The following is a 14,584-nucleotide window of genomic DNA, read 5'->3' as shown; positions in this document are numbered from 1 at the left end:
GAGCGCCGTATAAGGTCGAAAGAAAAATGAAAATCTTGCGCAATCGACGATGCAACGTTAATTCATAGCATTCCAGGGCGGGTGTAGCACGGAGGAATAAAAGCAAACGCCGGATGCCTCTCGGAGCGGCGAGAACAATGGCGCGGTGATTGATTTTTGAAATTCGCTGGTGTAACTAGTATTTCCGTGTTTCAACCGTCTAAATCTTCCTCTGTTCTTCTCCCTTTGCCGGTTTTCACCAGTATTTATACTGCCGGCTTTCATTCGCGCGCTCGTACGCCGGGGGCAATGCTTTGGAACCAGCATTCCACGGAAATTTAATGACACATTATTTTACGTCGCGCTCCACCGTATATTCGTTACTTTGTTGCAAGTGGCGCGAACGAAAGAAAAATCATGTTACGCGCGGCCGGCGAATGAAACATTTCTGACAATAGACGTTTATTTTGAAAAGCAGCTGGTAATTGTTATACAAATCATTGAGAATTTTTCTATGACTCGTGCTCATAACGTTTGATAATTTTGTTAGTTACATACCTGTGTTAGATACCGTCAACGTTAGATAATCGGTCAGAAATGTTTTTATATATTTTAGGGGGTGGGTTTTATGTGTTCGTCTCAACATCAGCCAAATTTATGTATATTATTTTCGATGTGTTAAAATTATTCAAAGTGTAAGTACACTGTGACATCTATCTCACGTTTCTTGCAATCGATGTGGACTAAATCGAGGCTCGATCGCAACGAATTAAGGAAAAATTGATTACATTGAAAACTAGTCGAACGAATTCCGATTCGCTTTCTCTCCGAAGAAGAGCAAGATAACAGCAGGACAAATAATGCAAATAACGATCTTGAATCGGTGGATTTGCGCAGGGCACACGTCCGTTGCTACACGGTGCACGGTGCGCGTCGTGATTTAATCGGGGGAAGTTCTACCGCACGACTTTTTCACGCGCACACAAACAAGCCGAGCAAACGTTTGCCCGACGGTGGTATCAATTCCGATGGTAGGAGTCGGTCGTTGCGTCCGCGACGGTGGTATTTTCGGAGTCGTTTCCGAGGGGATCGGTCGCCGTGGAGAAGGCATAAAGTAGCCGGAGTCCATTACTCTGTCTCACTAAATCGGCGTACCGGCGTAAAGATCGTGCGCGACCTAATTCCGGTCGTCTTTCTTGCGGCTAATGCGCTGCATTGTGGAAAAATAATGCCCATGAAACGCGTCCTTGAACACGGGAAACACTTCCAAGTCGGCGTATAAAACTTTGTTCGGGAATGCGTTTCTGATGTTTTCGCTCCGGCGAAACTGAATCTCGGGACTCCGTTCCCGCGTTATCTCGTCCCATTGTCCGGAAGAAGGGAAACGTTTTTAAATAGCTCGGAAAATTTTGATTTCATCCGTAACTCGTTCGCACGGCTACTTAAGCCCCCTCCGCGAATTGTTTCGCCGCGCGGTTCTCGTTATTTAAAAAGACTGGATTCTCGCGGTGCGCGCTCGTGTTAAACTTTAACGGGTAGAGCGACACGACCGAGCGCACGGAAATTATTTCGTGAAATACGATCGTTTCCGAGTTTGTTTCCTGTTTGAAGATACTCGCTCCGAATTGTTGGGACGGAACGATCGCGCCAGCTAATTGTTATAACTATCCCACGGCGTTTACGCAGGCGTGTATTGTTTTAAAAAGTAGGTTGATCGAGTTAAATCTGGACAGAAATTTATGCCGCGTCTATATGAAAAATACATCTTCTATATATTACAATATGTAATAGATTGTACGCATTTACACGTGAAACAAACTTTATATTTATCATATGTCAACGTTAATACCAAAATGCAGGCAAAAGACAGATTCGATACGATTCGTATCGAAACATATTTATTGGAATATCTTGAAAATCTTCTTAAAGAGTCCGACACTTCTTTTCAGCACAAACACCTTCGATTCCCTGTGATTTTTCCAGCAACAGTCGCCCAGCGACCGCGTTAATGCACCTTATGCGCGCCAAGGAACAGAGCAAATTGCAGCCGTACCAACGATTCTTGAATTGAAGTTCGAATCCACTTGGCCGCGCGCGTGCTGCTCTCCAAGCTTTCGTTCGCTATTCATCGTTCCCGGCGAACGGCGTTGAACAGTCCGGTGAACGGTGTCGCATCCAAAAGTTAGCTACCGTTTCAAACAACGGGCGTCGTCGTAGCGAAACAAAAATACGCTTTCGGGTATCCAGAGGTGTGGGAGGACGAGCGAGGGAGAGTAGAGAGACGGAGCCACGGCGATAGATGGAGAGAGAGAGAGAGAGAGAGAGAGAGAGAGAATGAGAAATAGAGATAGACACGGGGAACAGTTCTGCTCGTCGGTAAATTTCCGGTTGAAAACGTGGAAGCCAACGATGCGCGACAACGAGCCGAGAGCTAGCGTGAGTGGCAAGTCGCGCATATAATTCATGGGCGCAAACTGAACGTATCAGTCGATGTTATTGAAGGTGTTCATAACAAGACCGGGCGCGCGCATTGAGCGCTCTGCGGTTTTCCTATTCCCCTTGGCCTGGTAGACAAAGAAGAGGATCCGGGGGGCGCGCCGTAGGTGCCGTCGCGTAACCGTGTTTGATGGCTGGAGAGATATTAAGCGGAGCCCGAAACAAAGTTTATTTTGAACCAGTCACCTCGACGAAGTCGCTTCACGCCGGGCAACTTGCGCCCGGGACCAGCACCTGTGCCGTTCCCCCGCAGCTGCGAAGACAAAGAGAAAGAGACGCCGGGATAGGATGCAGTAGCTGAAAGGTGAACGGGGCAACGGGAGGCAAACGAAACGGAGGAAAATAGATGGATAAATAGGCGGTGGTAGTCGCCTCGGTTGCTGAATCGAAAGAGAGAAAGTTGGGCACAAAGAGAGAGAGAGAGAGAGGGGGGGGGGGGAGAGGAGAAAGGAGCGAAGAAGATAAGTGGTGGAAATGGTTGAAGAGGCGAGAGGACACAGGGGAAGCAGTGGTAATTGTTACGGCGTCAACGTTTCAGCTAACTGAAAGGTCGTTTCCTTTGTCGCGTTTGTGTTGGGAAGGGAACCATTCCGGCGCATAGGCACACCTACACGCGGGCACAGGCGAACGGCGGTGTACGTACAACTCCAGAGGATATACAATCATCCGGGGAAGCTCGGAGAGTACACGGTATCCCCGAGGTGGTATAGCTGCATGGTATTCGTCGTCCAAAGTTTGGGGTTTGCAGACGTCGGACTTCCTTCCGAGACTTTGGCAGCTTCGACGCGCCTAGAGAGTTGTACGGAGGATCTTGACTCGAATTACTTGCGGCTTTCGCCTGTAAACTGACTTTTCTCGAATCAGTTTTATGCCGGCCGTCCGGCGAGCCGTTTTCCTAACCCTCCTCCTCGCCATCCCCCCTCGCGGCGAAACTGCCGTCTAACGCTGGCAATTAAATTGGCCTTAAACGGAATACAACATGCGCGCCGGGAAGTTTCCTACGCGATCCCATCGACTTTGATAGCTCGAGTGACTTTGGGTACCGGGTCGAGGAGGGGCCGTAACCAGACCGAAACAACGAATTTTTCAGAATCTTTTCTTCTTGCATTTCTCGGCTGGTCGACGTTTGCGAAATCGCATAGTTTAGCAATCGCGTGTATAGCAAAAATATTTAGCAATGGGTGAAGTACCAGTTCATTTGACATTAAACATTTACTAACTAGCTTTCGTCTAGTTTTCGAAAGTAATCTTTATAGGAACGAACGAATATTATAGTTTCGAGCGAACTGAATTCGATTTGGATATTTGAGAGGTGAATGTAAGTTAGCTAAACTCGGCGAGAATTTTTAGGATCGTTTATCGGGGCAAGAAGTATTGCACGCTAATAAATATGTAGTGGTGTTACTGGATCGTTCAGTGAGAACAAAGAATAAATTATAAATTTCCAAATTTATTATGTTTTATATAATGCGTAGGTTATAAGGAAAAATAAGAAAATATTATATACAATAACAGTATAGTTACCATGTATTACAGTATTCAAATTTATATATATTAAACATAATTCATTCAAGTAATCCGTTTGAACAGTTCACCATCTAAAACGTCCGAACATAATCGATAAATATCGGGAACCGATACAATAGAGAGTCAATGAAACAACGCAGGCACGACATTAACAATTTTTAAAATTAATCATCCACTTTAATCGTTACATAGATTACAGTAGTCGCTTCATCAAAATTACCATCCCTCCGCTCCGTATTATAATTAGCGTTTAATACTTACATAGATTGCAGTTTTACAATTACATAAGTATGTGTGTATCGAACGGGTGAACGTAAACGAAAGACGTATGTACCTTCTTTGGCATTCGGGCGTTACGTTAATTGAACCCCCCTGCAGATAATTTTTTCACGTTCTACAGAAATGCTCCGGATGTCGTTCTGAAACCGGTCGTCCGCCATACAATTAATCCTTCGGACCGTACTCGAAGATAAATTACATCGTTTTCTCAGCGTTTATCTTTTCTGTGTTTGCGACTATGTTACACTCGTTCATTTTTCTCAGCGAACCTTTAAATATAATATTTAGTTCCCGTGACTCTTTAATTACATTTCTCTTTTTTTTTTCTTCTCTCTCTCTGGAAAGCCCACGTCGACGCTCGCAGAAATTCATTCTCCCCCCTCTTTTTTTTCCTTTGCTTCCACCATGGAAAAATATCTACATGCGGGCTACGGCTAGGATCTATCTGAAAACCGTGTACAGTCCCTGGTGCATTTGTAATTTTCTACGAACTCGGTGACACAACGGCAGATGAAAGATATAATTGCGCAAATAAAACCGGGATTCGCGTAACGCGGCGCGATTAGAGCGCGGACCCCGCGCGCTACCTCGCCGCGCGAACGTAAAAGATGAGGGGGTACAAGCGCTCGCGCTCCGCGCCTGCTTCCATTTTCTTTTCCCTCTGCTTCGTTTCGGTAACAGGAAACGCTATCCGCCGCCGACGAAACAACTGTATATAAATACAGTTGCACGGTTGTACGGTTCGCTGCGCGGCAAGTTCTTTTCGTTGCGCGAGACTCGTCCGTGTGCCAAGAGCTGCACGCAGTAATAAGACGCTTCTCATAATCAGAGATTTCTCGTTCGTTTAGTAGCGATACCACCGGCAGCCGCACCCGTCGAAATCACGGATACCAAATTCTGTATTTTACAATTAGTAAGTTACCATGGATCACCGAATAATCGCGAAATAAATATTATCTGCGCCTGTTGTAAGAACTAGAGACTAAATAACAAGCCACCATATTAATAGATTAAAAACAATAAATAGACATTTAAAAATATCTTTATACCATTTCGAATTACAACTCCCCAATTCTGCTACGAACGCCTCAATCGAATTTATTCCATCAAACTCATTGCACAAACGCGTCGCCATAATTCACGGCGAAACTTCTTCGTAAATATTTTGTTACCCGCCACAAAAGCCTCGATTTCGGTCGTTCTCTCCACAGGCGACACGCGCGCACAGTCTGTATAAACACGCGGAAATATAAAAGCCAGGCCGACGTCGTCTCATTACCGGATGCAGCACCGCGCGCGCGTTCGCGGCTCCGCGTGACCCGCAAAATCGTAGAAAAATGCGTCGGCGTATAACGGGAGGATCGCGCGTTCCCTCGAGTACGCTAACGCGGCGACGGCGGCGTCGATCCCGGTCGAGGTTTATCGGCCGGCGTTTCCCGATGCCAATGAAGCCGAGAATTTCCATGCTCTCGACGTCAATTCATCATGTTCGACGCGGCGTGCGTGTACAACCATCGCCGGCGTACCTTGCCCGGAGAATAAAACCCGCCGCGAAGTGTACCAGTTTCCCTTTTATATCGGCGCTTCGCGCAAATGGCCGCGAGTTCGCCGGGTGTATCGGCCGGCTCTCTCTGTGCCGAGAGGAAAAACGCCGCCCCGCCCCTACCCAACACCACCACCACCACCACCACCTTGCCGACGAACGGAATAATACGAACTATTTCTCTATCGCAGAGACGTGGAAACACGGGGGGGGGGGGGGCAGCACGTGGCTGGTTTATAGACGCGCGATATTCCTCAGCGGTTTTACAGTGGTTCCCTTTAATAAAAGAAGATCCGAGAGGCCGAGGGGGGGTAGGGGGCGGCGGCTGGAGAACGGGGCACGGCTGTGTGTCGGTGTGCCTCCGCAGCCTCGAGTCTTGCGCTTCTATTCGAGTATCGATCTCTCCCTTATCCTCGAACGCGGATGTATTAACTGTAAACTTTCGTATTCTGTAAAATGTTTGAGCGCGAGGAAGGGGTAAAAGCTGTGTTTGTGTGAAAGACATAGAAAAGATATAGAAAGAAAGATATATATGTATATATATATATAGAGAGAGAGAGAGAAAGTGACCCTGATTGTTGACACAATTCGTACGCCGGCGAGCAAGAAAATATTCGAGAAAACACCGTTCGGAGTAGCGTGCTATAAGAAAATACCGCCGCCGTCACGGGGAAAAATACTTCTGATCCGTCGCGCTTTTGTTGCGCCGCGACGCAACGATTTCTATGAAACGGCTCGTTTGAAACGTTAATGCGGGAGGCGCAACGAAAATTACGGTCTCGTCCTTTTGATTTTCCGTGGCCTGCTATGCTTATTCCTATAACTTCGTGGCAGCTGTTTACGTTAGATTACTATTCGTTATGCTTCCGTCACGGTTACGGTGGAAGGAAAATTGTCCCCCGCGAAGATTGAACGAACCCGAGGAACGGCGCGTTGCTCTTGGAAACTGGATCGTTTCCTTCCTTCCCTCTTTTTTTTTTTATCGTTTTTTTCGCCATTGAACAACCAATTGGGGATGTCGTTTCAGGATTTACTTGTGCGTCGTCGCGTCGTACTTTCCGCGATTCGACGATTCGACGAACGAGTTGAACTCGGTTGTGCTCGTACGCGATATTAGCGGATTTAAGATGGTGGTTTATATATTCTAAATAATTATAGACGCGTGCAGTCGACAAACAATTACGTAACGAGGAACGGTTTGAGAGAGAGACACGTGTACATACAGTCTCTCACACTGTAAATTATCTGCTACTTTCTTTGTTGCTACGATTAGTTTATACAATTTTTCTTTTTAGGTATCACATACAGTCGGTAATTCGTTCGTGTTCTCTTATCTAAATTTCGTGTCGTCGACGCTTTTGACATACGTGTGTCGGATTTCCATCGTTTCTCGTCGTACTATCGTTTAGGTATCTTAAAAATACGGGCTACGTAATTTTCCTTTTATTTTTGCGCTACGATTAAAAGTAATGGAACGAGAAGAGAACGCGAATCGATAATAAAAAGAAATAACGAGGTTCCATAATTATCATCGCGATATAAGTTGGTAACGTTATTCTTTGTAAGTTCAACTATAACGGATTATCAAACTTCTCGTGTTTCAAATAAATAACGGTGTCGATAATAATTGCACGGAAGAATCTTTATTAACTTCAAAATAGTCGTATATATAGTCCAACGTAAATAAAGTAACTTCATTTACACGTTGTTACACAACGCGTTAAATTCATCGTCGCATATTCTTATACAAAAATGTTGAAACGCCTTTTTCAAAATTTGACCGCGCAAAGAAAATGATCGATACAAAACGATTGAATTGTTCGTTGCCGCAAATGATATACAATTAACGGGACAGATAATTTTTAGTGTGAGCTACCGTAAATACATACAGCAACTGCCATCGATATTCGAACAGCCATCCATGGATAATAACCTTATCCAAAATTCGATTACCGATTTCAGTATTCTGCGACGGTTCCGAAGAATTAGTTCGGCAGATCTCGCCGAAAAGAAAGTTTATCCAAGCTTGTAACACAAACATTTTCAAAGCGTAACGAATAAGATAATTCATACGGCATAGGATTTTTTTTATTATGTACGCACAAATTTCAAATGCGTGAAAATTATTTGTTAGAAAAGGATGAGAAGGAGACTTGCAGGTTGTTCTCTTTTCAAGATTATTCGAATATAGATGGTAGTCGCTGTACATACGCGATGCTTAAGCTACGAAAGATATTGCAACAAGGTTCGTCGCGACGGGGCTCGCGCACGAAACTCGTTAGATCCGAACAGTTACAAAACTATACGCGAATCGAGCCTCGATTCGGCTCGCGGCGTCAGCGAGTTAAAATTAATTAGAACCTGCTCTTCGAAAGAAAGTTCGCGTTTAAACCTAGCCGTGTTTGATGAGACACCTCCTCCTCCTCCTGCCAGGTCGCCCGTAAGAAAGGAACGCGTGACGGACGAGCTATTGCGCGTCTCGCGGCTCCGGCGAGTACCTAAGAAACCCCTCGGCTGGTGTCGCTGAAGCGTCGTTGCAACGAAGCGGCAGGCTATGTTTCTCCCTCGACTATTTCGGGACGCGAGAGACGAGGGCGAAGAGAAGTTCGAAATCCGGCGCGCGTCTCTTGACTAGCTGCTACGCATCGAAATCGCGCGCGATCGATCCGCGCGCGCGCGGCTTCCTTCGGCCTGGCTGGCGAACAATGGCCGAACGGATTCAGAGTGCCGCGCCGTGACACGCATCTTTCCTCGAAGCGGAGACAAAACCATCGATGGTCTCTCTCCTACGAGCTGTCCCAAAAACTATCGTGCAAGCCCTTCGAAGAGGCGATGCCTGAGAATATTCAAAGAGACACTTTCCAATTTACCGCCCTCTCGATAGGAGGCGTGACTATATTTTCTGCGCTCAACCGCGTTCGCTGTATTCGTCCTCTGATTGGTTTACGATCTTTCATAAACTGTTAACCGGGAAATTGACTATTCTTCAACGGAATTGTTCGATTTGATAAATATGTCTTGTTATGTGCGATACAATTTTTTTAGAGGGGGATATTCCGATTTTTTAGTTTATTTTTTTTTTTCAAAGAATAGAGATATGAAATACAATTCACTGAACGAAAAGAGTCATCGGGCTGATTGGAACTGTCTTCGGTTGATCTCGAGAAATCGCCTGTTCCATAGGCTTAGACAATTTCTGGGACAGCCCGCGAGAATATCACGCCAGGATTTGGAAAGGGACGCTGGACAAATTGCGGAGAACGTATCCTGATCATCCGAAGTGCCCTTACGCTTCGTTCTTACGTTCTTTCCAAAATCCACCGTGATCGAACACGCGATCGAACGCGATCCGAGGTTCCGACTCGGGACTATACGCGAACGGTGAGCAGTGATTTATCGTCGTGGCTAGGGCGTGTACACGTACGTACTCGCGGAGACGTCGGGCACGCGCGGGGTCCGACCTCGGGGTCCGTTCCTCCCGGTCTGTCCTCGAAAGAGCAGCCGTTCGTTCGTCACTTATCAAATGCGAAATCGCTTGAGCGTTGTGACACACACACACACACAACAGCAATCAAACGCGGCTAATCGCCTCTGTACACCGGGAGCAGATCGCGTACGCGTTTCGGGACCGGTAAACCTGTCCCACGCGGCGGCGTTCGTCAACGGCGCCGAACGTTCAGACGTTCCAAGTGTGTGCTCGACGAACCGATCTATCCCGCTTTCCCGATCCTAACGAACACCGATCGAGGACACGCGACGACGGGGTTCCACGCGACCGAACAAACTGAACCGTGTGTACGCTAAAAAACACGTAATACTCGATGCCGATCTCTCAACAATATTATTATTATTGGTAGTTTTCGCGCAGGCAGATATATCCGCTGACCGTTAGTTATTTAGTTACACCGCCGCCGCCCCCCGGTTACACCCCTGCTCCGGCTTTTGACTAGTGCGCTGTTTATCGTGAGACGCCCATCAGCATCCTTACTGCAACCTCAGGCGTGCCACGACTATCTCAGAAGCAGCTGCAGCATACACAGCATCAGCATCGTCAAATAGGCAGCGGTGGAAGCCTCGCTTCCGTTTTCGGAGGTCACTGCAACACACACAAGTTACGTACATTATTACGTTGTCTCTCGTGCTTCGGTTTGTCTTCGAGCCGTGTCCGCTGTCGTCGTGGCTCCGATCATTAGCGAGATTGGGAGCCGAATGAGTAGCCCTCCTATGAATTTTGATACAGGAGGACGCTACCGACAGCCAATAATCGCTCCCCTGATAATTATTGGCTGTCGATTGGGTTAGGATGGCGCTTGGCGCGCGATCATCGGCTCCTTTTTTTTATTGACCGCGCGACGATTACGGTGGCTTGAAAAAACGTCTCCGATTCTACAGTTTTAAGAGTTCTTTATTAAATAACAAATCCGACAATGTCTTGAAATAACTTTTCATTATGAATAATTGAATAAACTATGGAAACGAGCAGTAAACAAACGCCACAACGATCACTAATTATTATCAAGGTAAACGCGATTCAATCGGCATATTGTAATTATATATATTAATATATTGCAGTAATATACATTTCCGTAATTTAATAACTATAAAATGATCGTCCGTCGCATTTCACGAAATTGCTTAACCCGGCATATATTATTCGCACGTTCGTATTATGTGTTGGACCGCTTAGTATCAGCACGCCGATTAAGCGGCATGTATCGATAACTAAATTCTCTCGAGTACATAAAACGAGATCGAATAAAATTGCATGATAATGATGCGCGCGGCAAGCATCGTTAGGCACCCTCTCCACGGTTGCCGACGTATTCGCGGAGCGTTCTCCCCGCGGTTTATTCGCGTTAAAAGGGTCCGCTTCGCGCAACTTTGAATCCGGAAGCGTCGGTTGCGCCCGGGTAATACGACAACAACGCGCGCCTATCAGGTAGATTTCGGATCCGATGAGATTATGGAGCGAGGCGGATCGATACGCGCTACCTATCGGTAATAATTGCTGAATTTTAATCCGAATTGAGGGACCGGCGTGGTGTATCGATCACGACCGCGCCGCATATGAAAACCCGCGTATATCCGGTATGCAGTCGGCGTAGACAGACGCCGTGCAATTGATGCCGCTGCGAATTCGGGCTTACGGTACCGTCGACGGCGCACGGTCTGACGACGCGTCAAAGTTGCCGCGACTGATCCTTTCTCGTAACTAGACTGTTAAAACCGAGTTCATCGAGCTGTTCCCGGATCTCTAATCGCGGATTCTGGAGATGTTACGGGGGGAAGGGATTGACTGGGGTAAACATCTTCTATGGCTTTGAATCGAGCAGGCGTTTCTAACCGATACACGTCGATGTCGGGTATCGCTTGTCGGAAAGCTTGAAAGATTCTTCCTTTTTCTACTTGGCAGCACTGGAAAGGTGTCAATTATTTCTACATAAACGAGCGGGATATAATTAAATTGTATAGTTATTGTAAATCAATTTGACTCTAAATTATTTTAGCAACAAATTCGTCTGGCAATGCAGATTTACTGCAATACACGCGCTGGTAAACAGCAACAGCGGGATTGGTAGAAATTTGGATGATGCGAACGATGGATGTGCTTTAAATTTGCAACGCATTATAGAGTAGTTTCGATTTTACGAAGCGCCCGGTAGAAACGTAAAATATGCAAGTAATGAATATGATACTTCAATGTTGCAATACCTTTTAAAGGATTAGAATGCGAGGGGTGTAACGTTCATGTGTGATCGTCGCTTTATAGGTGAATTAGTTAACAATGGCTTAAAGTATGCAGTTATAATATTCGCGAGCAGACATAAGTATAATATTCATGGCCGGTAAATATAAGGAAAAATGGCTGTATTAAAAAAAAAAACGGTTTGCTACCGTGACGATGTAGAAGAGAAATTTAAAACGTAATTAATTTCAGCAGATCCTTCGCTGCTTTGATGATACGTCCGAACATTCTCCATTATGTACTTTCCCGCAAAAAAGATCGTAATTATTTCTCTTACAATTTTTGTTTAATCTACGTTCGTTCATCGATAAATTGTAAATTAATTTTTCAAATGTTTACTGCGTAATTAGTTACTCTCTGGTCTGCGAGCTACATGGAAATTGCGATCCATTTATTACGTCGAAAGTCGCGTTTCGCTTGTACGGTCTATAGAATTGTTGTTATTAAGCGGAAAAATTGAATTTCGCATTCAATATACGTAAAGTGATTTTTCGATACATTCCATCGTCTACAATTGTACCGCTTATCGGCAAACATTATTTCCGCGTAGATTGGTTCACCCAAAGGTTTATCCAAATTAGTTATCGTTATTGTTTAACACGTTGACGCCGGCGTGTGGGTCACGTAGAAATTGGAATTGGTTTTATGGTAGGTGATCCTTCCATAAATAGCCCGTGGGAACAATACATTTAAATCATCGGCCATCTATAATTTTCCAATTTCTAAGTGGGTCTAACTACGTTCTAACGTACAACCATTACTCTACTAGTTTTCCGCCGATAGCCTAATCTCCTTAAATCCTAATCGAATTTCTCCTGGTTCCAGTGACTAAAGTGTGCAGTCCCCTAATCTGAAACTTTAGCGTCCATCCCACATACAGGAAAATCCTTTTAAATACCGGCACCAAATTAAGATCAGCTACCATGCCCAATTGTTTGCGCTACCTATCGAAAAATAACTGTTTCGACAAATTAATCATTCCAACTACCAGATGTTCATTTCTAATTTATAGCTGCTTTTTGATTTCAATTTCTATCACACATTCTTAATCGTTGCCCCGAGTTATATAACTTACATAAAAAGCCACGCGTTACCCAATTTTGTTCTGATTGACTTTTGCAATTAATTGCCCTATCAACTACGTACAAAAACCATTCGATCCGTTATATCGTTTTTTTCCCCCGAGTACCGTACCAACAAGGTTAATGGGATTTTCTGCTTTTGACATTTTTTAACAGCGTGAATTCAATTTTTAAAAATGTTTCGAAGCGATTCGATTTTGTTACTCATTTGAAAAGTGCTTCTCCACCTGGCGTGGATCGTTTAATTATTGAAACGGTTCGTCTTGTGCCAAGTCGCGCAGAAAGAAGACTTATTTTTTGTATTATAGAAACGAGACGAATTTCCGTCACTCGGCTATTGCTGATTTATCGCGTGAATTTTCGTCGCGCGGGGGACGGAGAGTATGCGTTAAATAAATTCGCGAGGATGGGACAATTTTTGATCGGCCGCGGGTGTCGAAGTAGTAGCACAGGGTGCAAAGGGCACCGTAACAGTTCGGAATGGGCCGGGGCGGGGGGTGTTTGCTTCAAGGCTGCATAGATGCATCCAGCATCTCGAATCACTCGACGAATGGCACCCGTTATCAGACCTTTGCATACCTGATTATTCGGTCGGCTCCGTGCCGGTGGTAAACTACTCCGCGAAGGAAACTCCTGGACTGGGGGAGGGTCTCTCTCTCGACCAGTCGACCGACATCGTTCTCGACGATGGGATCGAGCAACCGCCAGGTCGCTCGCTTATCGGCTGCACGGGTACAACCGGTGGAACACAGCTATTCGGGACAGCCACGTGCAGTCAGATAGGGAAATATCCTGCTGGATGGTTCTCGGGCACCGCGTCTCCACGTTCCTCCGACGCTACGCGACGCGACGCGAGGCGACGCGGCGCTCCTACGCTCGCATACACCAGGAACCAGGGAATCCGGTGATTGATCGGGAACGCTTAGCGCCGTGATTATCGGAAGTGTGTCCACGTAGATTGTATTGACCGATCAGAACTCCCCGCATCCGAAGAATCACTTTTCGTCGAACCACTCGGACGCGAAGGAATCCTCGACGCGCGGACAGGACCCCGGAAAAATGTGTGCAGGTATTCCCTCGTTTCAACACATCCACGGAGCAATCGTGGTGGACCCTCCTCTATCTATTAGCCAGATGTTTTCGTGATGGATCGACTGTCGGTCGAGGGTTTTATCGTTGGAAAAGCGGCCCGTGGATGTGATTCGTAGGAAATTGCTGGCGCTATCGAGTCCAATTAAAAGAACCATTTACGCCCGACTCTGGGAAAGACCAGTCTTGCTTGCTTGCTTGCTTGCTTGCTTGCTTGCTTGCTTCGTTTTCAAAGAAAGTTGCTTAAACGTATCGACGGAGTGTTTGGCCTCCGAAAGTTGGCAAGAACTCGACTTGATCAATTTCGTTTAAAATATCAAATTTTTACTTTCTGAGATAGTTGAACGTAAAGGTGAGAACATTTCTAATTCGTCTGCCTCGTCAAGAGTTTCGTCTTGTTAAAGAGCAATGAACTTTCGCGATTCGCTTGTCTAGTTCCCGAGTTACAAGGAAACGAATGTAATAATTTTTAGACGAGCAATGTGTAAAACATTATATTTTTTTTTCGATGATTTGTGTTGTCGGTTCGCTCGAATTGAACGTGGTTACGATATGGTTTCGTTGTAAACGAAATTGTTTTTAGGAATTTTATTCGTGTTATTCGAAGCAGCGATCGCCATGGTCGATCGGAAGCTTCCCATTTTGTTCCATTAATCGACAGAAAATTAAAATGTGCGCAAACAATTACGAATGATACATTCGAATCGAATAGACGTTGGTGCAAGCGATAATGATACAGAATTTATTTTTAATTAATTGGGGACTGCTATAAAGTGAAATAGACGTCAATTTAGGAGAGGAAGACGGAATTATTCATGTCCGTCGCATCGGAATTACCGCTCG

The 14,584-nt window shown here is 45.5% G+C and overlaps 1 protein-coding gene across 1 annotated transcript in view; it reads right to left on the bottom strand.

The window, feature by feature from the left end:
• Positions 1–3,938: 3,938 nt before the first annotated feature.
• LOC144477517 (uncharacterized) overlaps positions 3,939–14,584 on the bottom strand; it is a 159,945-nt gene continuing 149,299 nt past the window's right edge. The window contains exon 7 of the mRNA XM_078195244.1: positions 3,939–9,920. Within this exon, the coding sequence (XP_078051370.1) occupies positions 9,835–9,920 (86 nt within the window). The 3' untranslated portion in view covers positions 3,939–9,834. The remainder of the gene's footprint in view (positions 9,921–14,584) is intronic.

Source organism: Augochlora pura, chromosome 2 (genome assembly GCF_028453695.1).
Source record: "Augochlora pura isolate Apur16 chromosome 2, APUR_v2.2.1, whole genome shotgun sequence".
NCBI classification, from domain to species: Eukaryota; Metazoa; Arthropoda; class Insecta; order Hymenoptera; family Halictidae; genus Augochlora; species Augochlora pura.
This window is presented reverse-complemented; position numbering and strand designations above follow the sequence as displayed.